The sequence below is a fragment of the Lepidochelys kempii genome, chromosome 5, assembly GCF_965140265.1.
Source record: "Lepidochelys kempii isolate rLepKem1 chromosome 5, rLepKem1.hap2, whole genome shotgun sequence".
In the NCBI taxonomy this organism is placed as follows: domain Eukaryota; kingdom Metazoa; phylum Chordata; order Testudines; family Cheloniidae; genus Lepidochelys; species Lepidochelys kempii.
Genome location: NC_133260.1, coordinates 88,992,578 through 89,019,820, shown reverse-complemented (window position 1 = coordinate 89,019,820; position 27,243 = coordinate 88,992,578). Strand labels below are relative to the sequence as shown.

The window sequence follows — 27,243 nt, the reverse complement described above, 5'->3', positions numbered from 1 at the left end:
AGAGGAAACAGATAAGAGAACGAGAAAAGTTGAATACCATTGTTTAGCCAAAAAATCAAAACAAAACAAAAACCAAAAGCAACCAGTCACTAAACCTACAGTGAATTAGTGAATTCATACTTCCTTTAATCAATGTGAGCACAGCCTTTCCAATGAACCTTCAGAATGGGCAAAATGGAAGACAGTTCCCCCTCTCTCTTTTGGTATTTATACACACAAAAAGTTGACTTACGTTAGTGGAACTGTGGTTGCAGCCTTTGCCTGCCTTTTACTTTTCAGGGCACGAAGCTTATCACCTTGTGTTACACAGTTTGCATCATCTTCATCACTGTACTGGATAAGTAAACAAATTATAAGACTTTAAGTTTTACCCATTAATATCGCAGTTTTATTTTAAAAATTATAATGCACACAAACTTCTTCAAGAACAAAATCTGCAGATGTAAATTAAAGCACATTTACTTGTATAAATACAATTATATCTTCCCTAACTCATAGTTACTGCATTTAAATGTGCAAAGCATTAACTCATGAGCTATTCAATCAATATACCACCTGACTTTGAAATATTGGAAGTATTTTCAACAGTGCTATTTAGATATAGCATTATCTTGGTTTCTATTCTTTCTTGGAATTCACGTCTCTCTCTTTTCCTATACTTGGCTTTTAAAGACCACATCATCTCCTTTTACACTGGATGCCAGTGGCTAAACAAAGGTATCAGACAGTGTTCTAGAAGCCAGTTGTCATGGTAGGAAAAGGCATTTCAACACTAAAAAAAAAAAAAAAAAAAGCATATTTGAAATAGAACAAGGATACTTCTGCTTGTGAACTTCAAAACCTTGATTTGTGTCTGTTCTAATATTTACCTAGTGAATGAAAAAGTCTAATATATAACAATATGCTCCTATTTCAACTGCAGCATGCACTTCCATCTTTCACACTTGCTGTCCATACCTTTTTGTCCCCAAATCTTTTAGTATGAAAAGGAACATAGCAAAACATACAAAAAGAATCTGACATCTTGAGCTTTATTGTACTCATAGCTTTGTCCATGTCCTCAGTGGTCCTCAACAGCAGTTAAAACATTTACAACAGCAGAACATTAGGATGTTTACCAGTTCAGTGTCTTTTCTGTTGGCTCTCCGGTTTTTTGCATCATTAATTGAAATATCATCTACTCCTGTGAGGATTTTTGTAACAGCAATTTTGCGATTTCCCTTTAACTTTGCACGGAAAATATCTCCTTCTGTCCAAAGTTCTGTCTGTTTCCTATTATGGAATGGAAAAGATAACCAGGTTATAACTTTCCAGAAATTAGCAGTGTTGCTTGCTTTGTTTTTAAAGGAACTAATTTCTAATTTTTCTATTAAAATACAGTTTTTAATTAGTTTTCCAAATTATTGATTCTAACGCAGTAACAGTCTACTTACTCTACAAGGAAGTGCTGCTGTGGTCCAATTACTGAGCCGGGTCTATTTATTCTAATCCAGGCAATGGTTTCAGCAGCTGTCATCCTGTAATGCTTCATAATATAACAGGCTATAAGTGTACCAGTTCGGCCAAGACCAGCTGTGTAAGATACAAGATTCTTTTTATACACATTTTTACATAGAGTTTAGTTTTAACTAAAATCTTAAGAACTAAAACTAAATCACTTGTATTGCTGCTTCTATGATTGACAAATATTTAATTGCCCATCTTACTAAATCTATCACTGGCCAAACTTACATAGGGAGCAGTGTTTTCAAAAATTATGTCCAATATTTGTAATGTAACTTATTGTTTGAATAAAAGTATTACAATTTTAGGTTTAGAAAGTGACTTTCCAGTAAATCACAAATATGCTTTTGAAATCAAGCCTTTCAAAGTCAGCTGCTTTTTATGTACAGGAACAAATTATAAAGACAGTTGTCTATAGCACTATGTATCATAAAATACTTTAATATACTAATAAAAATTTGCATATGAACATAATATTCAATGCTCAACTAAGAGAATATGAACTCAAAAATTGCCTTAAAGTAAGATAACTACCAACGCATCCCCTTATCAAGATCTATGGGGGGAAAAAAGACAGGCTTTGCGATATGCCCTAAGGATAAACAAATCCAAGTCCCTGTCAACAGTCCTCTCCCAATTTAACTTGCCAGGGAAGAGGAGAGAGAAGTGTGTGAAGGAAGAGAAACTGGCTCCAGCTTAAGTGTCTGGACTGATCACAACTGCTGCCTGGGGTCACAGACTGTTTGGTGATCAAGTCTCAAACTATTTAGGAATTTACTGAACAGCAGCAATATCTTCAACTCTACCTAAAAGCGAATAGACAGACAAGGCAAACCATGCAGCACTGATATAAACAGGCTTGAAGGAATTAGATTTTTATTTTTCATAATTTTGATGGATGAAATCAATGCTTAATCATTTTTTTCAATTTTTATCAATTTAAATGTTTACAGTTCTGCAAAGTCATAGGGGAGGAGGTCAGACAATTATTCAATGACAGTATATATTGAGATTCAAAAAGTTAAAGCTTTATAACTGCCAGAACGTCAATTGTTAATATCATGTCAAAACATTGTCAATATCCTTAAATCAAATTCTAAAGCTCTCAAGCAGCATTTTTCTTTCTTTGCCCATCTGTAAATTTCTATCATCATTGATGGAAATATTTTTTCAATGGTTTGAGTGAGTATAAGAAAAACAATGTTAACCAACATTTACCAACACAAATTTAAGTCTTCCAAGCCTAGATGTGTGTGCTTTGAATGTGCTCCTAATGTAAGGTTGGATGTAAGCCTTGCTCAATAATGAACACTGTGTGACATACACAAAATTATCACCTCCAGCCAACAGAAGGTCTCCTCCTGGCTCCCAGACCAGCACACCTTTCCGTGGACAAAGAAGGCAGGAGGGATTTCTGCTGTGCTTGTGTCTCATCTGGGCATCTATGTCTACCTTGTGAAAGGCTGAATAGAGCTTGGGGACATGGTCAGTGCAGTTATGTAGGAGCTCTGTAGAGCTAGAGAACGTTCAGGTATTTTGTCAGCAAACCTCTAAAAAGCTTTATTAAATCTGTTCAAATGATTATTTTAAAAGGCTTATAATTTAGCCAGATTTGACTAGTTACTAAAGAAAATAAAAGCAGCTATCTCCATGGCGCTTAGGACTAACACCGTACCAAATTTATAGTTTCTGCTGAAAAGCACGGAGATGATTGGAAAAAGAAGTGTTAACATTGACACTAGGGAAAAATAGGCTTGCAAATCTCATAAGCAGCTGAAAAGATTTGCCAAAACAAATAAACCAAAAATATCAGCTGAAGCACAGAACAAGCATGGAAAATATCAGCCAAAATGGTTACAGTTTGGCTAACTTATAATCAATTGGAAATAAGGGCTTATAATGCAAAGTATCAGGTAAATTTAACTAACTATAGGCTTTGCTATCTACTCTCATCTCCACCTTGTAATATGAACTGTGCATGTAACATACCTTTGCAATGAACTGCTATAACACCTTCAGCATTTTCACAAATATTTAGGAATGTTTTGACTATAGTATCACTAGGTATGCTTCCATCAGCAAAGAAGAGGTCATAATGCTCAAAACCAGCATCTGAAAATCGTTTGGCATCATACATTTTTTTGTTAAGACGTATTATGGTAGTAACCTTGTGTCTTCTGAAATATGGGAAATAGGCCTCAGGAGCATGGTGGGGATAACCTGCAGGCAGAAACAAAGGAACTAGTCATGAAAACTGCACATCCAAATGAAAAAAACAAACATGTAAAATACCTTATTATTAAAGTTATGTCCAATAGAAAAATTCCATTTTCAGTCAGTTAATTTTGAAACAGTCTAATTCAAATACAGCTAAAGAAAGTCTTGGGCTTTATCATCGCCAAGCGTTCCCCCACCCTACCCCCAAAAAAGCTAAGAAAAACATACCATCGGAGGAACAAATTTTTAAAAATGATAAAGTTGCTGTTACTCATAACAATCGATCAAATACATAGTAGTAGCATAGGGGTTTGTGTCCCCAAAGCATACCGTTTTCAGTTTTACTTTTTGAATGAGGTCCACTGAAGGCAACGAATTTGTTTGGTATTATCCAGTTAAAATCCCCATTTTCTGCTTTCTGTCAAGAAAAAATTCATGATTTACCATTGTCTCTATATTTCAGGAATAATTTCAGGGCAAACTGCATGATTTACCATTATCCCTCTATTTCACAGCAAACTACGGCGTGCAGGCCACATCCAGCTGGCCAGCTGATTTAATCCAGCCCTCGAGTTCCCACTGGGGAATGGGGTCTGGAGCTTGCCCCTCTCCCGCGTTCCAGCCGGAGAGCAGGTTGGTGGCCGCTCCACACATGCCTGCTGCAGTCACGGAAGCAGCAGCATACCCCCTCTCCAGCGCCTATGTCTAGGGGCAGACAGGGGCCTCCGCGCACTGCCCCCGCCCCAAGCGCTGCCCCTGCAACTCCCATTGGCTGGGAACTGCAGGCAATGGGAGCTGCGGGGGCGGCACCTGTTGACGGGGCAGTGTGCAGAGCCGCCTGGCCGCGCCCCCACGTAGGACCCGGAGGGAGGACATGCCGCTGCTTCCAGTGGCTGCATGAGGTAAGCGCAGCCCCAATCCTGGACCCTTGATCCCCTCCATGCCCCAACCCCCAGCCCTAATCCATTTCCCACCCTCCAAATCCCAGCCCAGAGCACCCTCCTGCACCCCAGCCCCAGCCACACCCCAGAGCCTGCGCTCCCAGCTGGAGCCCTCACCTCCCCCACACACACCCCTGCCCTGAGCGCCCTCCCACACTCTGAACCCCTCACTTCTGGCCCCACCCCAGAGCCCTCACTCCCTCCTGCACCCCAACCCCAATTTTGTGAGCATTCATGGCCCACCATACATTTTCCATACCCAGATGTGGCCCTCGGGTCAAAAAGTTTGTCCACCCCTTCTATATTTGCTTCAAAAGTACAAAGCCAAACACAAGACCTGTCGGTGTAAGCACATTTCCAGTCTGCCCTTTGCATCACCAATAAAATGTTAAATGCTCTCAATCCCTCCAGTATTTTTCTTTCTAAAACAAACTTCAAGTGATGCAATTAAGTCTCCCCACAAATAGAGCCATACTTGGATTTTTTTTTAAAGCTTTTGTAAATTGTCCCATTTCACCTTTATCTACTTTATTAGTAATTACTTCATGCAACTCTAACAAGTCCTGAGTTTTCTGTATAAATGCCTGTTAGAATATAGATATTCAGGCCTGTCTGTAAAGGCCTATACTCTAAGAATTTAGGTGTATTCTTATCACTTAGCTAGTTATAGAGGTATAAAAGAAAGAATCAAAATCACTGTCTGCTGGTGTAAGGGCCTTCTCTTACTGTGACAGTCTGAGGCTCTGTTCTTAGGCTAAGGCCTTTGGCTAAGCAGCAGAGGCAGCCGTAAGCTGGGAAGCAAACAGTCACATCCTCACATTCCAAACTAGTCACACTGAAATAAGGTGCTATTGGGCTGTTAGGAATACAATCCTGTCCTGATAATACCTATCACCTCCAGAAAAAGGGAAGTGCCTAGAAGATGTAAAAGGAAACTTAGGGTACGTCTTCACTACCTGCCTGATCGGTGGGTAGTGATCGATCCATCGGGGATCGATTCATTGCGTCTCGTCTAGACGCGATAAAATCGATCCCCGAATCAACGCCTGTACTCCACCTTGGCAGGAGGAGTAAGCAGAGTCGACGGGGGAGTCGTCGCGGTCAACTTGCCACCGTGAAGACGGCCAGGTAAGTTGAACTAAGATACTTCTACTACTAAGTTGCATATATTAGTTCAACGCCCTTCCAGTGTAGCCCAGGCCAAAGTTTAATAGCATCCTGTCTGGCAAGAACTCACTTATCAATAGCTAGGATGTGAAATCCTCATTTCTTTGTTGGTCTATCACTGTAGTCCCCATTTCCCTATTGTTTGTATAATCTGTCTGGTTCTGTGATTGTTTCTGTCTGCTGTATAATTAATTTTGCTGGGTGTAAACTAATTAAGGTGGTGGGATATAATTGATTAAATAGTCATGTTACAATATGTTAGGATTGGTTAGTTAAATTTCAGTAAAGTGATTGGTTAAGGTATAGCTAAGCAGAAGTCAAGTTTTACTATATAGTCAGCAGTCAATCAGGAAGGAAGAGGGGGGAATGGGGGTGGGGAAATAGGAATCATGTTTTGCTAAAGGAGGGGAATGGGAACAGGGACACGGGTAAGGTTCTGTGGTGTCAGAGCTGGGAAGGGGGACACTAAGGAAGGAAACTGGAATCACTGCTTGCTGGAAGTTCACCCCAGTAAACACTGAATTGTTTGCACCTTTGGATTTCTCGCATGAACAGAGAACAACAATACCCGAAGGACCAGGGAAGTGAGCGGGTGAAGGAATAAGCCCCTAACAATGCCATGCTTCTTTGCCTTTAAGAGAGTATATTTATCCAAGTGTTGTAGACTGTTTAGCTGTACAGTTACACACAAGGAATTTCCCATAAATTCAGGTGAATTTCATGGGTTTGAAATTCCCAAGATCAATTATCATCAATAGATCTCAACACACTTTAGCATCTCAAAGAACGTCAATATCATTATTCCTATTTTAAAGATGGGGAAACTGAGGCACAGAGAGGGGAAATAACTTGCCCCAGGTAAACCAGCAGGACAGGAACAGACCCCAGGTTTTCTAAGTCACAGTTCAGTGTTTATCCCCAGGCCACACACTTACCTCATAATGCTCATATTCATCTACATCAAAAGCACTGAAATCCAGGAAGCCATATCGCAAAGCCTAAAATCCACAATATAACTTTTAACAAAAAGAACCTTCATCAAAACACAAAATGCATCACCATTTTAAATTTCTGCATACCCCTTACAGTGGATTCTCGCAGTCCCTTCCAGTCCTATGATTCGATGATCTGTTTTTCACCACTGTGCCTGAGTAACATTTCCTCATTATATTAACTCCACTAATTGGACTGAACTCAACTGAATTCATAAACATTTTAACACTTGTGAAAATGCTGGAGTTGTGGAAAATATTTAGCATTCAGTCTTGGTCCAAAGCAAACCCCTCCATTCCTGTGTCCATGTTACATATACTTCAATACAATTAACGATAAATAAGCAAGCCCACTCTTTTCTGATTTCACTTAAAAATAAAATGAGAACCAGGCCATAGAATCATTCATGGCAACAAGTCTCAGAACCCCAGTCAACTAATTCAGGTTTACTAGGCTTGTTCTATGAACTAAAAATAGTAGTGCAGACATTCCTGCTGGGGCTGCATCTTGGGCCCTAAATCAAATCCCTGTGACAAGTTTCAGAAACCGAGAGGGAATAGCTATACTGCTATTTTTAACCCTATAGCACGCGCCTGAGTCAGCTGACCAGGTTTCTGAGGATCGCTGCCACAACTCCTACTTCTGCCTGCCCCTCTCCCCCAAGTGTGGATATACTCAGAGTTGCAATAAACCCTTGGATGATTAAATCAGTGGTGCAGAAGAAATGAAGGAGCCTGGCAACCAGTTATCGGATTCAGGTATTTTCTCTTTCAAGTTCAGAAACAAATGTTGAAACAATAAGGCCACGGAGTTATGCAGGCTCCCTCCTACAGTCATCATTAAGTTACACACAATCCCTTTATAATATTTACCATGCTGACTGTTTGGAAGACCAGTCATGGAGGGCTGTTTGGTCCAACAACTTACCAATTTTCACATTAATATCAAGATGTTAGAGGTAAACTGACTGGCCTGAACAGTTTTGCCCATCTGACTCTATGGCTCCTGCTAAGATTTTCTCTAGATAACTCCCATCAAGGGAAGAACTTGCTCTATATTAGGGTGCCAGACCGCACCTATACATGTTCATTGGATTCCCCAGATAGCAGTCACAGGAGCTCAATTACTATACAAGTTGTATAGACTAGGCAGAATCAGACACATTGCTATGGTGAAGGTCGAATAATTAGGTCCTTAGTTTCATGAGCTAATCTTGGTTGTATTATAATTAGCTGACAAACATATCACTAAAAATTATAATTTTACTTACCTTATTTATTGCATGAAAGCAGTCAAGCAATGTTAGATGAAAACTGCAAGTACCAAATGAAGCATCCCTGTAACACACAAACATGTGAAATCAGTTTTGACAGCTGACAGCATTTCTAGTTTCATAAGCAAAACTGCCTGAGTTCCCTCATGCAGATCCAAAACTAAATGAATTAAAATGTTATTTCTCAAGAGCCAGCAGTAAAAAGATTTGATTATTAGTTATTTTAAAATACTCTACTGTTTTCCAATCTTGAAGTTATTAATTTAAGTTTTAATTGATTTTTGATTGCCTTACTGGTATCTTATGTTAAAACACATATACAATCCAACATTAAGTTTATTTCAGCCACCTTTTTTCAACAGAACTGCTGCCACTTTCAGTTTTTGTTGGACTTCGTCAAAGACTTCGTCAGTTTAGTGAATTTGGACAACACCACTTCCTGAAAGATGTTTATCTTGTTTGAAAATAAATATTTTTTAGAAAATAGTTTGTATACTGCGATTCCTTGTGTACTGTGAGATTTTTGGAATCTGACCAAAACAATGCATATGTGGATGGACAAGACTCAAATTACTTCTAACACCAACATTCCCTATTTAAGTATTAAATATATATGGCAGTTTAATTTTTCTAAACAAAGATTAAAGAAATAGCTATAGTAATATTTAAAGTGAATTTTCCTAAACTTACAGCTTCAAAATATTTAGCTGGACTATGCTTAAAAATAACAACAGTCTGATTTTCATTATAGCTTTTTTCCCTGCCATTCTTCTTAAATCATCTTGAGGTAGAAATAGAATGTTCTTGGTACTATGTCAGTTATTGACAAAGAAATGACTCAATGAAACTGATGAAACCATGAACTTAGAACTGATCTAAGGTAGGAAAACCCTATTTCCTATTATATTTTTAAAAAAAGTCTCTGAATTTCAGGATTATATATTTTAGTGGAATAACTGTTGGGTTTCAAATATTTGAGAAAGCCAGTGATGGTATTGTCAATGGCAATTTATAGTGGCAAGCAACACTTCCTCCCCTCTCTCCTCCATTTCTGCCAGCGCATGGAAAGAAGCACTTTAAATTGTCCACTTCATGTTGCACTATGGGATTTCATATTTGGAGTGTCACTGATTTAAAGTCTCTCTTCACCTTACCACTCTCTATGGTCATGTCTATCCCTCATTGTTGCTACAGATTTATTACCTACTACTCTCACCAGCAACTGTGCTGTTTGAGGCATTAGAGTGAAGTAGTGTCTGGTTTAGGGTTTTTTTAAATGTGTAAAAGAGACACTTTGTTATAATGTTCTGACTAAAAATGACAAAAGTGAGAATTTCAGAGATCTGGCTGCACTTACTCTCTCTGCACTCCCCGCTCCTCTAATGAGTTAGTGTGAAGGGGGGAAGAAGGGGAAATGGAAGTAATAGAAAGAAAAGGAACTCATTCAGGAAACTGACAATAGGATACAGAGAATTTCTCTAAGACTTTAATATAAATTCCTCTATTAGGAAAGACCACAAGTAACTATTATCCGATTGCAACAGGCAATTCCTCTCTCACTGGCTAATGAACAGTCAGTATGGACAATCTAAAAAGAACAGGACCCTAAAGCACCATCTCAACTCACAATTCTCTTCAGTGGCTTCCTCCTTCTAGTTGCATCAGGCTTGAACACCATGGGCAAAATCCTGGTCCCACAGAGTTCAGTGGGAGTTTTGTCATTTACTTTAATGGGGCCTGGATTTCACTCTTCATTCCAAAGGCTATACACAGCTATGCTGCTGCCAGAACTCAGCTCCTCTCATTCCCCCTCATGTTATGCTTATTGTCATACCACCTTTACCCTTGTGGAAGGTCCCCTCTTGCACGATAAACAACCTCACACTCCTCCAAATCCCTTTGCATCTTAGGTTATAAGCTCTTTGAGGCATACACATGTGTGTATGTAGCACCATGGGACCACAATTAAGGCCTCTAGGTACTACTGCAATATAAATAAACAATAAAAGTCAGTGGTGTGAATTAAATCGTTTTCCCATCACTAAACACTTTTCAGATGTTCTAAATAAGGTATTAAAATAGAGAGATTAAAAAAAATCGTATTAAAATAAATTCTAAAAACAAACATGATCACCTTCTCTTGAAAAATAATACATTACCATTTGTCTACTGCAATAGCTTCTTTTCTATGCGCTCATCCCCAGCACAGTCTGTTATTTTTCCACTGTCATCCAATTTAGATTGCAAGCACCTCAGACAAAGGACCTGGTCTTTCTAGAGGGCTTTAAGTCACCATATGTATCTGTAGCACTAAGTAACTATAGTAAAACCTATCTTAGGTGACTAGAGGACGAGACCAAAAAAAAATAAAAGATAGGGGATTAGGTGGCCTCTTCTACAAGTTTCTCTGCAATACTAATCACAACTGACATCACCACTCTTCTTGACAACCTCTGAGGCATGGAGGATTCAATAGATATGAAGGCTGAACGCCTCTCAATCCCAGAGCACATTGACATAGCTTGGAGAACCTTGCATTGTTCCATATTTTATGGATAAGTAATGTCACTATGCAATGTCACCAAGTCTATCTAACAACTTTCATAAACACACTGAATTTACTCTATGTACTCCAAAAAGTTACTCCCAGAAATGGATGCATGATCTGCTGGGAGGGTAAAAATCACAGTTAAAAAGAGTGGGGAGGAGAGAGATAAAAGCTTGGTAGAGAGCTACGCCTCAAGAAGAGTCCTATTACTGCCATTTAAAGGAACTCTGAAAACAGGCAAAAACAGCTCCCAAAGCTGTACTACTTTTGATAAGGGAAAGGGAGCATACCAGAAAACCAAGACATTACAGAAAACCTTGCTGCTCCCAAAAAAGGGAGAAAAACGTGAGACAGTTGCTCTGATAAGAAATGCTCACTTGCTTTTAGAGTCAGGAGTGAACGGATCACACTATAAATCTAAACATCAAGATAGTAAACTGGAGTTTTTTGGTTCTCCCTTTAACTTCCTGCATTTTATGAAAGCCTGTTTGATTGTTAGATAGTTTTATCTAACTTTTGAAAGCCTTATTGTTTTAGTTCTTGGGAGAACTTTACAAAATTGTTCATGATCAGGAACTATCAAACTTGTTTATCTACTGGATAAAAACAGAATGGCAATAAGAAGTCCGTAGTCTGGGATACCTAAAATTATATCCCCTCAGAGGTGAAGCAACTAGGAAGCAACCTTTTTATTTTTATTTATTTATTTTTAGATGTTTCTTCATTGGTAAAAATTTCATTTTACACAAAGAAGTACTAAATAATCAGGCATCTATTTTTGGGGAGTGTGTTCAGCAAGTGACAGAAAAGATATGTCAAAATTATTGCAGTCACCACAAAATATTTATATAAATAGATATTTTAGTACGAGGTTAAGAGAATTCAGACTGGGCAATTAATGGTATTAATTTAGAATTCATTATCATTAACTGTTCCAATCCCCCTTTTTAGTGTGAATTCAAAGGGGAAAAAAGCTAATGAAAGTAAATAGTTATGTAAGCTTCCTCATATACTGTAGGTTTGCCAGCACACCTCAGTACTGACCTGCAATATCACTCCACTATCTGACCTTGTTTTCATCAGAAACTGCCAAATGTGTTGAGATGTGCAACAGTCATAGGCAAGGGTCCCCAACTCAGTGCCTCTGAACACCATTCAGAGATCATGACACACAGAGTTCTAACATTTTTATAATTACCTGAAAGGAAGATAAGATACGTTTCCAGCCAATAAGAGCCTGTACACATCTTCGGGTGATTCTCTTAAGTATACTATCTATTTTTGGAAGAAGGAAAGAAAATAATTTTTAATGGTAACTTTAAGCTACCCATTAATAATGTTCAATGTTTATTGTAAAATATTAAACTAAATACCATAAAAAATACCATATGCTTGATAATGTCTTTTTCCTATAAGCACGGCATCAAGAACAAAAGAATATAAGCAAACAATTATGTGGTAGACAGAAGCAAAGCATATACTGTATAACATACTGGCCAATATTAATGTTAGATTATGAATCATAGCATCCAACGTATAGACATCAGGATTTGTGTTGAGTTTCAGATCCCAGCGAAAGTGCTTTTGTGACACTATTGTACAAAATATACAATATTTTTGCTGTAATTCTCTAACATATTCTTCATGGATAATTTTGTACAAACTTTAAAGTGATTAAAATTTAAAAGAAATGTAAGAGAACACAAAACCTCTACGGCACCAGCAAAGCAATAAAGCTGCCCATCTGCAAAGCTGCTATACAGTAATAAGGGAGAATGTTGATCCTTTTAATGTTGGAGCTGTAGGAGATCACAGTATTCCAAATCTTGCATCGCCTTCAATGCACAACCTGAACAAACACTAGGTTAAGCAGTGTCCACTAATTAAATACAGATGTCACCCAAAAAAAAAAAAAAAGCAGCCTACAATTTAATAGAAGGTAAGAAACCCCAAAAACATAATGAGGGCAAAATATATCTAGTACTAAGTACTGAAAACATTTTACTGTTAAAAGAAATCAGGAAAGGATGCCAGCTTCACAAGACCCCAGTTCATTACAGATTATGTCTAAAAAGCTGTCTGCACCAGGAGATTGATCCGTAGCTGCCAGCCACTCTCATCAATGGTTTCTCTTGAACCAGTACTATAAATTGTTTTTTCAATCAGTCATCCTTTCTGCGACTGTGCTGAAAACAATTTTGCCCTGTCTATATACTAGCTGTTACACCATTTTCAACACTGGTTAAAGGCCACTGATTGTTGACAGGGGTGGGTCAGTTTCCAACTATAAGATGAGGCCAGAGAGTTTACAGTCGTCCTTGTGAGGGACATTTGCCATCTCTCATTAGAACTATTGTTTCATATGGATAATGTCATTAAATATAAAGAAAATCTTTATATAAGAACACTGTACTTTACTGAAGTATAAATCTTAAAATGTTTAAATTGTTAAGAGATGTTTTAACATTTTAAATTACTTCCTAAATCTCTTTGTCAATAGTGCAAATTAAAAAACAAACATTAAACTAAGTACTTTAAGATCATTCAAATTAGACAAACAATTTACATTTCTTGTGCTAACAGCCACTTTTCCCAAAATTTCTGCCCAAAAGTATTTTTTGTTTGTTTTTAGACAGAAATAAAGTAAAAAAGTATCTACTTAAAAATTTCCCTCACCATTTAAGACTTTTTCTAGGCATATTTTCTTTAAAAAAAAAAAAAAAAAAAAAAAAGCTGGCATTGCCTTGTAATTACAGTTATACAGCTGTAAAGCCAGATCTGAAGTTTAACAAAATCATGGTTGAGGGGAACCATGTTGGTAACAAAGCTGGAAACATTTTCAAAACCAACATAAACTGACATAATATAAAACAACATAAAATAAAGTGTTGACTTTTACTGGTTTTCCTCTTTCAAGGAGAATAAACAAGAAAATATTTAACATTGCTAGTAGCAGGATGAAACAAAAATAAAACTATTTTTTAAACAGGTATGAATTTTAGCTTACTTTTGGTCATTTAAATACTCTGAATCCCTCCAAAAAATTGCCTTCTTTTAGTCAAACAAACATCCAGGGACAAAGAGACTAAAATTAAGTACAAAATATTGTTCAAGGACTATTCCTCAGATGTCCATCCAATTAGCATTCCCAGGACGGTGTAGTTTAACACCACAATTATCAATTACATGGTTTGGATGTATAGGCTGTATTCCAAGAATAGTCAAGCCTGTTTTGATAAAACGGACACGACACATCCAGCAGCACTAGTTATTCTCAACCTTTAACATAGTGCCAAAAGCTGCACAAAGCACTCCACAGTCCATCAGCTGTACTAGGAAAACAAGATTCCCTTCCCCACAGAACAGGAATAGCAACTAGAGGTGCAAGCAAACAGTAAGGGCCTATACTAGTGCATAGTCTACACTAAAAAGGTAGAAATGCAGCTTATACCATCTATCCTGCTTGCATAGATGCAGTTTATACTGGCAAAAGAGTACACTTGCCCAAATGAAATAAACTATACTACCAAAAGCACTTTTTTGCCAGTATAGAAGTGTTATTTAAAACAACAAAAATCACACCCTTAAACAACATTGTTATACTGGCAAAAGTTTTAAATGGAGACCTGATCTGAGCAGTAAAATGGTTATAACACGATTTTAAACACACAAATTGTTAACACACAATCTTAATGCTCAGCATACAGACAAGGATAGTTGTTTTTAAAATTATGTCAGTAAATATGACTTTCAGCACAGCAGTCCTAACTACACTTACAGCTGACATGTCTAATAAATATTTGCACACATGTACACAGTAACAGGATGTCATTTTCCAGGGTAGACAAGACCTAAAGAGCAAATCCGTGTGGAGCACAAGTCACTGTAGAAGGAAGCTTCACAGAATAGCTGAGTTTTTCAGAACTTGTGCAGACAGGGAATGATCTTGATGAACTTCAGGAGGGAGAATGTTCTAGATCACTGGTCACCAACCCGTAGACTGCGATCGACTGGTGGATCCTGGAGCCTCTACCAGTTGATCGTGATCTCCAGCCGCTAAAAGTCCGGCAGCGCAGCAGGGCTAAGGCAGGCTCCCTGACTGCCCTGGTCCCACGCCGGTCCCGGAAGCAGCCAGCACATCCCTGCAGTGCTGGGGGGACGGGGACACAGGTCTCCACGTACGATGCTCCTGCTTGCAAGCACCGACCCCGCAGCTCCAATTGGCCGGGAACGGGGAACTATGGCCAATGGGAGCTGTCAGGGTGGTACTTACAGGCAGGAGCAGCATGCAGAGCCAAGTGCACTCCCCAGGGGATGCAGGGGCATGCTAGCTGCTTCCGGGAGCGGTGTTGGGCCGGGGCAGGCAGGGAGCCTGCCTCAGTCCTGCTGTGCTGGCTACTGGAAACCGCCCGAGGTAAGTGGTGCCCAGCGAGAGCACACACCCCATATCCCCTCCTGCACCCCAACCCCCTGCCCAGCCTTAAGCCCCCTTCCAGAGCCAGCACCCCCTACCCCCATCCTGCACCCCAAATCCCCTCCAACACCCCAACCCCAGTGCTGAACCCCTTCCCAGAGCCAGATATCCAAACCCCCTCCTGCACCCCAATACTCCTGCACCCAAACTCCCTCCCAGAGCCTACACCCCCTCCTTCATCCCAACCCCTGCCGCAGCCTCAGCCCGGAGCCTCCTCTCACCCACACTCCAAACCCCTCGGCCCCAGCCCTGAGCCTGCACCCCCTCCCGAACCCCAACCTTTGCCCCAGGCCGGTGAAAGTGAGTGAGGATGGGAGAGAGCGAGCGATGGAGGGATGGGGGATGGAATGAGTGGGGTGGGGCCTCAGGGAAGGGGCAGGGTAGATCCTGGGTTGCACTTAAATTCAAAAAGTGATCTTGTGCGTACAAAGGTTGAAGACCACTGCTCTACATGTAAGAGATGACACATAAGAAGTTGCAAAGACAAGTGCTGATGAAGGAGATACATGGACCCATCAGTAAAAAGTGGCTTGCATAGAACTTGGGTACAGGATATGGTGAGTAGGTGTGATGTTATGGGGTGCTTTAGAGGAAATGGAGAGGCTCAGCCTTTACACCAAAGTAGTCAATAGTGGACCATGTGCCAAATCCGGACAGCCAGAGGTTTTTGAATGGATCCCAAAATTTTTATTTACTTATTATCATTTTTTATTCTTATTTTACCTGGAGTCTGGACATTGACTATACCTTGACCAAGAAATTTGGACCATAGATGGAAGGCTACAAAGAGATGCTATACATGTTTTAAAAAAAAAAAAAAATCTTTGCAGTTGCATAGTGGAGGAGGTTATAGTAGTCACAGTGAAGAGAGGTGCCTTGCCAATGCAGATATTAACTAATGGTCAAATTACAGAAATATTGTCAAGCAAGCAGCAACAAGATTTGATGACGACTAGATGGGAGAGAAAGGAGAGTATAGACAAAGATGATGCTGAACTTATTGTGAGCTTGGAGTACAGGTAGGATGGTCTGTAAACAGTGACAAAGGAAGGGGAAGAGGAAGGGTTTATGGAAGATAAACTCAAGTTGGCAAGAGAACATTCAGAAGAAAATCTTGGCCACACAAGCAAACATGTAAGACTAAACTAGAGGATGAAAGGTGCGAGTAGCAAAATAGGTTTATGAATCACTGGCACAGAGCGGTTGACTGAATCTATTGGAGTAAGCACAGTGTAGAGGAAGCAGAGGAGGAGACCGAAGTATACTGACAACAAGATGGGATGGGGGGGAAGGAGAGGAAGAGAGAGAGGTGAAGCTGCATCCCAGTGTTTCCAGGGAACACTGAAGAGGAGTTTGAAGATATGATCTAAAGAAACATGGGATTTGCAGAAACCAGGGTGTAGAACTTGTGGAGGAGATTGATCAACAGATCTAAAGATGGCCGAGAAATTTTAGAACTTGAGCAAGTGACCATGAGACTTGATCAAGAAAAGGTCATTTGAGAGTTTAATGAGAGCAGGTTCATTGGAATGAAGTGGTAAGCAGAGTGCAGGGGACTGAAGAAAGAACTGGAAAAGAGAATTAGTGAATGGGAAAAGACCACTTGCTTCAGGAGTTTGAAGGCAAAGGGGAAGAGGGAGATGGGCAACAGTTGGAGGCAAGTGGGAGCTGAGAGAAGATTTCTTCAGGAGACAGAAGACAAGTACTTGCTTCAAGGAAGAGGTGAAGGAGCTAGAGAAGTGTGACTGTAAGGACAGAAAAGGTAACTAAGGGCATGTCTACACTTCCTATGGATCGATGCTGCAGTGATTGATTCACCAGGGATCATTTAGCAAGTCTAGTGAAGACCTGCTAAATCAACCACAGATTGCTCTCCTGTTGACTCCAGTACTCCACCGGAACGAGAAGCATAAGGTAAGTCGACAGGAGAGTTTCTCCCATCAACCCAGCGCGGAGTAGACACTGCAATAAGTCAATCTAAGCTATGTCGACTCCAGCTATGTTATTCACGTAGCTGGAGTTGCATTACTTAGGTCATTTTAACCCCGGAGTGTAGACCTGCCCTAAGAGACACATTGTAAGATCAGAAGTACATCTGAGATTTCAGAGTACAAGATTAAAAAAAGGATTAAAGTGTTGGAGTCGTGAATAGTATAGGATGAAGACAGAGTTCCTAACATGTTTTGCAAATTTAGGGGACAGAGAACTAGGTCTTAGGCCAAAAAAAGAAGAAGAAGAAGAGCGGAACAAAGAAGAGGGTTTGCCTTTCGGGGATAAAGACCCTGAAGTTGAGATTGGTTTATTAGGATACATAATGTAAGCTTTTTCTAGTAAAATCCCTGGGTATGTTCTAGTATTTCAGGTGCAAGCCCCCCCACCTTGCATACACACACAACCTTTTTGTGAAATTTTTAATTTCACTAATGCAACAAATAGAAGATGGTATTAAGACGAGAACAGGCTGCAAATAATCAAACAAATATATCAAGTGATCTATCCAAATAGATCTTGCTAGTAAAATACAAGATCATACCAAAAATGAAATGGGAAACAATCTACAAAAATTGCACATGTCCAATTTTTCTTAAAACTGTTCTCGTTATCAATCTATTCATTTTCCAGGAAACTGTCTTTCACTCACATGACAGCTAGTTGCTCAATAAAATCTTGTTTTTAAAATAAGGAAAATCCCATTATCTAACACCTTTAATACAATATCTGTACAATACATATATTTTATATTTATTTTAAATGTGAGTGTGCATATGCAGAAAAAGTTTCACTCCAAAAGACTGGGGGTTACTGTTATACAAAAGCACAGTTTAAAAGGTTTTTTTTAAAAAATATGGTAAGTAACTGTCAGTTAAGTTATTAACACAGAACAGGCATTTTTCAGTCAACCATAATAATCCATTGCAGTTTCATCCATGGATCAACACTACTACTGTTCTAGATTATCTAAAATTCCCCTGTTAGCTTTATATACATAAAAAAAAAATCCTGATCTCACAGTACATAAATAATATGCCTGTAATTAGCAATGGGAGCATACTATCACCCTAGCTAATTACCTTTACAATTATGGCATCTGTTTCTAGTTAAGGCATACAGGGTGCAAGTTCGTTAAGAGTTGAGAAGAGAAGATTTTTTTCCAAATAAGTGTACTTTTCTACAGATACCTACAAACACAGCTCATGCAAATCCCTACCCTTGTACATAATCCTATCGACATCAGTTGGATTACACAACAGAGGAGGGATAGCCTAGTCTGCATATACTCTCTCCTGTCAAGAAGGATGAGCTCTGTAGGAAAATTTAGAAAGTGACCTTTATGTGTAGCAATATATACCATGGGATGAAGGAAAGAATTGTTCTTTTACTAGAACTTGGTGATAACCTAGAATTTTAACAAGAGATTGTTCAAACCACCATATTAAATACATTGAGAGAGATGGGACAAACAGTTAATAACAGCAAGGGAAAGGAACTTCCATCTGAAGGAGGCATCCTAAACTTTAGTACTACACAGGGTTATCAAAGAAGAATTTTACCTCATTCTGTAGTGTCACCATACAAATTTTACATTGCTACTTTGCGTTTTACAGAAGATTAGCCTATTTAAATCTAACTCAAAACAGTTAAATTGCAACAAACCAACTCTGTATTCTAGTGATACAAAACACTTCTATAGCATTTGAAATAAGACAGTGCTCATAAAGTACTCTGAACATTCAAACTCCACCTCCACTCTCCCCCCCCCAACAAAAAAACCTTAATTTAAAAATCTACTTAACATAGCAAGTTAATCACATGATTTACAAAACTCAAGCACTTAAAACCAAGTAAATAACGAAATATGCTTATGGGAAGCATAAGATTTATTATGTCATGACACAACTGCTTTAACACTTACCCAAAATAATAATTCTAACAGCTGTAAACTGCAAACAAACACATCACAACCCCCTTCTAAACAAACATAGAATCTACAGTACATATATAGCACATAGATCAGCCTCAAATGCAAGTCCACACAGATGCATACATTTTACCATAAATTAATACTGAACAGTTCTATTACATGGATGATTGTGGTTTCTCAAGAATATACAAATACTTTACAAAAAAAGATTCTCAACAGCTGATAGATTAACTGATATTTCCCACCTAATCATATGTTTTACAAGAAAATATTTAAATAGCAGAATCAAGATAAAAATACAGCAAATTAACCTAAAGGTCAGAGTTAAATTTGTTGTGTTGTCATGAAACACACAGATGGCCAATGAAAGACAAATGGTTATTTGTCTTTATAAACAATTAAAGTAGATCAAAACAAGCTCACGAGGAGAGAAACCCTCCCACCTCTGAAAAACTCAGAGTTAATCATGAAAAAGGAAGAACCATAAAAAGCCTTGCAAGTGAGGAGGGAAGATAGCCCAAGAAAGCCATTAGCTGCAGAGTCTAGTGAGGACACACTAGAAGGGAGCACTGTCTTAAGTACAAGCACATCCCGCGCAACCTTATTTCTACCAAGGAAGAAGGGGAAATCAGGTCAGTACAAGAAGAGGTAGAGAGAGAGGTGAGATTAAACTGCTACTGTGAATGCTAACCAATTTATCTGAGCATAAGCTTTCATGAGCTACAGCTCACTTCATTGGATGCATAAAGTGGAAAATACAGTGAGGAGATTTATATACACACGGACCATGAAAAAATGGGTGTTTATCATACACATTGTAAGGAGAGCGATCACTTAAGATGAGCTATTACCAGCAGGAGAGTGGGGTGGAGGGAGAGAAAACCTTTTGAAGTGATAATCAAGGTGGGCCATTTCCAGGAGTTAACAAGAACGTCATAGCCAGACAATCCTGCTGTCAGGGTGCCAATGCCTGAGATGATGGGGTGCCCAGGATTCCCAGGTTTATGGATCTTCGGTAGCAGACAGAATACCCCAGGTCGGGGTTCCAGGGGTGTGTCTGTGCGGATTTGTTCTTGTGCTTTTTCAGGGAGTTTCTGGAGCAAATGGTGTAGTTTCTTTTGGTAACCCTCAGTGGGATCAGAGGGTAATGGCTTGTAGAAAGTGGTGTTGGAGAGCTGCTGAGCAGCCTCTTGTTCATATTCCGACCTATTCATAATGACAACAGCACCTCCTTTGTCAGCCTTTTTGATTATGATGTCAGAGTAGTTTCTGAGGCTGTGGATGGCATTGTGTTCTGCACTGCTGAGGTTATGGGGCAAGTGATGCTGCTTTTCCACAATTTCAGCCCAGGAACCTATCCTTGCAACAAAGCCCGTTGCCAACTGTGCCCACATATCTATTCAGGGGACACCATCATAGGGCCTAATCACATCAGCCACGCTATCAGAGGCTCGTTCACCTGCACATCTACCAATGTGATATATGCCATCATGTGCCAGCAATGCCCCTCTGCCATGTACATTGGTCAAACTGGACAGTCTCTACGTAAAAGAATAAAGGGACACAAATCAGATGTCAAGAATTGTAACATTCATAAACCAGTCGGAGAATGCTTCAATCTCTCTGGTCACTCGATTTCTGACCTAAAAGTGACTATTCCTCCCCTCCCCCCTGCCCCCAAACCCATTCCTCAGACGTTCTTGTTAACTCCTGGAAATGGCCCACCTTGATTATCACTTCAAAGGGTTTTCTCTCCCTCCACCCCACTCTCCTGCTGGTAATAGCTCATCTTAAGTGATCACTTACAATGTGTATGATAAACACCCATTTTTTCATGGTCTGTGTGTATATAAATCTCCTCACTGTATTTTCCACTTTATGCATCCAATGAAGTGAGCTGTAGCTCACGAAAGCTTATGCTCAAATAAATTGGTTAGTCTCTGAGGTGCCACAAGTACTCCTTTTCTTTTTGCGAATACAGACTAACACTGCTGTTACTGTAACTAGCATTCACACGTTTCAGAGTAACAGTTTTTCTACAACTTTTTAAAATAAGTCAGAATAGGGAAATGTTGTAAAGGGCGAATTCTGAAGGAGAAAGACAAGACTCAAGGCAGGTTTTGCTTAAATGAAGGATAAGTAATGGAGTCTTATACTTCCTCCCTCCAAAAATATACTGCTGTCAATTCCTTTCCACATACACCCCATATAGCCTTAGTCAAAGATTAATCACTGTGCAAACACTAAAAGAGGAGCTGTGCACTGAGTATCACAAACAGAAGTGCTATTGCTTGGACAGCTCCCTCCTTCTCTCCAAAATACTGTTTTTCCTAGGTGTGGCATTTTCAAATTGAGATAGCAAAAACAGAATAGCAGCATGGATCAGAATTGGTGAAGGAAACACTGCTTACCCTGAAGAAAGAAGATGAGAAAATAGACAAAGTACAGAGATGAGTCCTGGAGAAGGTGACCTGAATTACAGCAGTTCTTGGGGCGGTACCCATGGAGGATTGCCCTCCAAGTACATAATTAGTGCCAAGCCTGAGAAAAGAAACACTGTTACTAAGTTAATGCAGCAAAGGGAGATAGGAATAAGGGAGGAGGTTAAATTTGGTTTATCTGAGTACAGACACAATAAAGATGGACGAAGGAGGCTTTCTCCATCCACACTTAAGTTCTGGTGAGGATCAAAAGAAGCCATTACAGAGACATTATAGATAATCTCAAAGAATCTCTGTTTGGTAGAACAGTAAGGCCTAAATAATGTAGATTGCTTCCAGATAAAGACAGTTCTACCTTAAGGATGACACAAAGTTGGCTTTGTTTTTAAATAATTAAACCAAATACTTTTAGCCCCCAGCCTTTGTGTTTGAGTAAGATACTTGTTCTGTGCTGCTGATCATGTGAGATACATCCCAATCTCACATGGCCAGAAGCTTGTATCCCTGCTGGTGTATTTTGATCACTTCAATGACAATTTAACAGACTGACATTACAGAAAGTGCAGGGTAGGACCAGAAATGAAAGGGATTAAGATTCCAAATCACCAACAGAGTAAATGTAGTGATAGAAATACACTTACATTTTGTTATAGATTTGGGATCTTAAAGGAGTTTATTTAAAAACAAAAACTTTGCTTTTTATCTTGAAGATCATGTTACATTGAAGAGCTCTGGCTGCTTGAGTTAGGCCTGGCTGGCACATGAGGCATACCTGGAAGAAAGCAGTAGATATAAAAAGAAGTGTTTAGGCTGGATGGCCCATTCGGAAACTAGAGGGGAAAAAAGTTGTTAAATGAAAAGGGATGGGGGGTAAAATATTAAAAAAACATAATGGTGAAGAAAAGAGTTGGAACAGCCTTTGCTCATACACCAAATCATTGATCTCAGTCTCTCAGCCTCACAACAGTTAACTAGGACTTTCATAATTACTTTAGAAAGTCAGGAACGGTATAGCTCACCTCACTTCAATGACAAACGTTGCTATGGTATGCCTTGATTTGCTTAAGTGAACGTTACAAGGATTACACGATGCAACAAATTATTGATCGTTGCAACGTTAAGGACAAACAGGTTTCAAAGCAAGAGGCTTTCAAGTTAACAGTACTGATGTATCACTTGAATGCTTACTATTGATTGTTCCTAGACAGACAGGCTCTGAGGAGTACTAATTATTTTACATTTATTGCATTATAAACTTGGGGTGCTACCTCACGTTTTATACAGCTGAGTGTTAAAAAAAAAAAAAAAGAGCAAAAATTCAATGTCAGTACCGTTCCCTAAAACAGGAAAGTCTTTGTGTGATAAACAATTTTTATTTAGCACATATACAGCGATATGGCTTATCTTAAAAAGAGATTACTTAAAATTAACACATTTAAGTGTGATCATTCCCCTAAAAGTAAGTCTTAAAATGGGCCCCAAAATTAACCCTCCAAATTAAGAGCTACAACAGTTTTAAAATCCTAGTTACAAGGGACTATTCTATTTGATAGTGACAAGGTGGGTGAGGTAATATTTTTTACTGGACCAACTCATGTTGGGCAGAAGAGACAATCTTTCGAGCTGCAGTTAATTCAATTCTATTCTTTTGAACTGGCAAGAAGTGTGAAATGATAAGAACCTTCATCTTTCTCATGAAGAATAAAAAAAACCTTTTTAATTTCTGTATTTTAGAACAGACTTATTTAACAGCAACTTGGTGTAACAATTTAACACATTTTGGTTTGTATTCTTCTCCATCCCATAGAGTAAAAACACAGCACTATTCATTTCACTGTTGCATCTCTGATGACTTCCTCCCCTATCTAATTTCACCTGCTTCCCACCCAAACTCCTCCCTTCCCTAATCTGCAGTGTGGCCAATATGTTTCCAGAACTGGAACAGAAGCGGGTTGTAGAAATGAGATCCCTTCAGGCATGTAATACCACTCAAGTGACAGAAGTCAAAATGTCACGAAGGACTCACAATCTTGACAGCCTAGGAAGCAAGAAACTAAACCCAGATCTTCAACATAACAGTGAAGAGCATTACTGATAGGCCAATGGGCTGGAAAGCTTAAATATACATACAAACTTAAATTTTTCATTCATTCCGTTTACACTTCCCTGTACTGAGCTTTAGAGAATTTTGCCCAATAACTGAGTATACTATTGACTACCAGAGGCAAGAACTTACATTATTCTAAGCACTGGGGCCTAGTTTCTTAAACTCATGTAAGTTTAATTCAAATAAATACATGTTTAAATACATATATTTCCCTAATGAAATAAAAGCAGCACAAAATATTTTACAAATTAAATAAGTCTTTCTGAATATATATATATATGTATCATACATACTGGAGCAGTTTCTAAGCCATTTTTCTCTTAAAGCATGATTCAGTTCCCACTACAGACAATGGAAAGACCTGAGGGGGACTCCACGTATGAATGTCTGGGTAGTTTAATGACAGGTCTGCCTTTGGGGGTACAGTTCTGCAATGTGTGGATGATCTTCACATAACCCTCTCTCAGTCCACTTATCTAGCTCTCCATGGAAGATCTTCTATGGGATTAGTGGGTAAGGAGATATCCCCAGAGGCAGTATTCTCTTTATCTGTTACTCCTAGGGGAATTCTGCGCCACTGCGCATGAACAGAATTCACATCCCCCACAGATTATTTAATCTGTAAATAAGGCACTGCAATTATGTCTTTCGCCCACCATGTGCTGCTGTGGCACCAGAACAGAGGGCAGGCAGCTCACTGGCAGTAGCAGTCAGCAGCCAATAGGGAGGAGAGGCTGGGTTCTTCACAGCACCCTGCCTGCGGGGCCAGGTGAGAAGGCATGGGATATGGGGGGAGGACAGAGCGGGGCACAGGGGGATGCTGGGAGGTCACAGACTGGGGCTTAGAAGGGATAGTGCCGGGGACAGAGTGGGGCGGGTGCTGAATGCGAGTTGGGATGGGGGTGGCGGAATGGGGATGTAGGGCCACATGGGGATGCGGGGAGATGTGCCGGACTGAATGGGAGATACTAGGGGTCAGACAGGGTCTGCACGTGGGAGGCTCCCCAACTCCCTAACAATCTCCTCCACCCCCCAAAAAACCTGTTCCATACTTCTCCCACCCACATCTAATAACCCTCCAGGTTCACTACCAGGCTCCTTCCCAGGAATTGCTTCCCTCTTGCTTAGCTCCTCCATTACCACTGATTCCCGTAAGCCTTTGTACTGTTTCTGAGGGATGCAGGAAATATGTTTCTGTATTGTAGTTTAAATGAATTTTTTCTCAAAGTTATATATTAATATGCCTACTAAGTAATCTATTTGTCAAAAAACATTTCCTGAATCTTTTTTGTTGTCCATATTGTTACAGACATACTTGTTGGCAGGTATTTTGAAATAAATTACCAAAATAATTGAATTGGTGTGATTATATTGTGCTACTCTGACAAATAAAATATGTAGAATTTTAAAATATCGTGTGCAGAATTTTTAATTTTTTGGTGAAGAATTCCATCAGGAGTAATCAGTGCCCTCCCACCAGTATCCAAGTGGGAGGAGAAAATATGGCCCTATGTATTTATGAAGGTTTATACAAACAGTCCCCTCCAACTGTGTGCTCCAGTGTATGGTGCCATGGCAGGAAAACTGAATGGATGATCAGGAGCAGGACTGTTAAAAGTTAATTTTAAAAAGGTATTTTACGACAAGTTACTAAAATCATGGATTACTCTGCCACTGATTATTTATTATTTCTGCATTTTGGGTTCTGCATAGGATGACCATGGCTATGCTGATGCCATGGTACTACACACAGGACAAAAAATAATAAAAGAAGAAAAGGAACATTCTATAATAAAAGCAGTCCACATTTACTTTTTGGCCTACAGAGTAATCAAATCACTTCTAAGGATTGTTTTTTTTTCTTGCTTAAAAACTGTGACCAATCAGTTGCTCTAGTATCTTGACTCCAAACAATTAAGCTGAAGCAAAATATGCTGCATATTTCCATTCAGTTTCAGAATGCTGCAATGAGAATGTAACATTTCTAAACACTTGGAGGTTTCAGTTGAAAGAAATTGTCACATATAAATGAAGATTTTGACATTATAAAAGTACAGCAGAACAGGCAACAGGAAGACCATGGGGAGCTGGAAACAGACCTACTCCATAACACAAACCAGCAGCAGGGAAACAAACGCAGGAGCTTTATAGCCCTCCAGAGCTCTTAAAGGGGAATGACTCAGGGCTGTATGGACTCTAAACCCCCTCTCAAGTCACCAGTAAGATGAAGAGCACAGGTCCTTCACCCCATTCTTTATTTTTAGTCAATGCTCAAAGAGAAATGAAAAAAAGTCAAGTGCAGTCAAGCTGCAACACAAGTCAAATACCACAATGTTAACAATCTACAGTCTGTTGCATCTTTACATTTCAAACATTCTGCATTTTAGACCTTCACTACACATTTCTGAGGTTACTGCTTCAAACTTAGTCTTTCAGAGAGATTGAGCAATATGAACACAATCGGTTATTAGGTTTTTCCCTACATCGCCAAGCACCTGACTCAGTGCATCTTCAGGCACTCTATCTACATTCCCCTCTACACCCCTGGATATTATATCCGTTCTGAGCACACCACATACGGCTTTTTCTTCCTTCCCCTAAGTTCCATCCCTGGCCTGTGTCAGGAAAGGGATAGGCTGGAGAAGATATATTTCCCAACATATAAACTCAGAAATAAAACATTTGGTGGTATTTGGGCTTTACAAAAAGGATGAAATACGATAAAGTATCAAGAATTAATCAATTTTCTTTAAAAAAATTAAATATTGGCAATAAAAGACAGAAGGTGCATTTTCCAAAAGAACCTAAGTAACTTTAAAAGAATTTATAGGATTTGTGCACCTATATCAGCTAAGGGATTTTAGAAACACCCACCCAGAAGATTTTTGGGCAGCAAAGAAATAAAAATCTCTTAGGGGCCTTTCCTGTCACATCAATCACTTTGTTGGGAAAAAAAAAAGTTTGGGTAATCTCTATATAGTAAAGAAAAAAGTCAAGAGCAACACCAGGAAGTCAAACTCTTAGCCCTCTCCAGCACCACTTTTTAAAATGGGGCGGGGGGGGGGGAAGTATCATTCTTCGTATTTTAAGGACTGCATATGGGAAAATGATAAAAAACAAAACGTAGCAATTCAATTTATGGTAAAAGGTTAAATACTTACTGCGTAAGAGCCTATGAGGAATGCAGCATTTGCTTGTTTTTTCTGATCAAAGCCAGTATAATGAATTATTTTCTTCCTTATCAATGTAAATGACTGCATCAAGAAATGAACAACAGGGTTATAATTTGGCACTTTGAACATAAATCTGCATAGCCTGATAAAAATAAGTTTGAAATCACTGCAGCAGAAAAGCCAACTACACACAGAAATTGGCCTCATTGGAAATAAGGTTTCCAAAATTAATTCCAATGCCTTTCTGGTTAAGATATGATCAAATGTGTTATTCCATTTTCAATCCTGAGAAGTGCTCAGCATCCAGGCAGGATCAGGGTTTTAGTGTACTGGTTGATAAAGCATCAAGTCTGTTGAAAACCTAGTTACACTGCACCATGTTAAGCCATTCTAAATGAGAGTGGCAGAGTGAACATTTTTACAAAATTTCAAATATAATTTTTAGGGCTGTCAAGCGATTAATTGCATTGTTAAACCACAACAG

General features: G+C 39.2%; 1 protein-coding gene across 4 annotated transcripts in view; it reads right to left on the bottom strand.

Moving 5' to 3' along the window:
* CDC14B (cell division cycle 14B) overlaps positions 1-27,243 on the bottom strand; it is an 80,882-nt gene that overhangs the window by 30,884 nt on the left and 22,755 nt on the right. For 3 of the 4 annotated variants that reach the window (XM_073344945.1, XM_073344942.1, XM_073344946.1), the window contains exons 4-12: positions 26,748-26,840; positions 11,841-11,917; positions 8,092-8,158; positions 6,764-6,826; positions 4,051-4,138; positions 3,493-3,723; positions 1,434-1,572; positions 1,119-1,272; positions 233-333 (exon numbers count right to left, since the gene is read on the bottom strand). In XM_073344945.1, coding sequence (XP_073201046.1) covers positions 233-333; positions 1,119-1,272; positions 1,434-1,572; positions 3,493-3,723; positions 4,051-4,138; positions 6,764-6,826; positions 8,092-8,158; positions 11,841-11,917; positions 26,748-26,840 — 1,013 coding nt within the window. The remainder of the gene's footprint in view (positions 1-232; positions 334-1,118; positions 1,273-1,433; positions 1,573-3,492; positions 3,724-4,050; positions 4,139-6,763; positions 6,827-8,091; positions 8,159-11,840; positions 11,918-26,747; positions 26,841-27,243) is intronic. The other variant, XM_073344943.1, reaches the window with a different exon arrangement.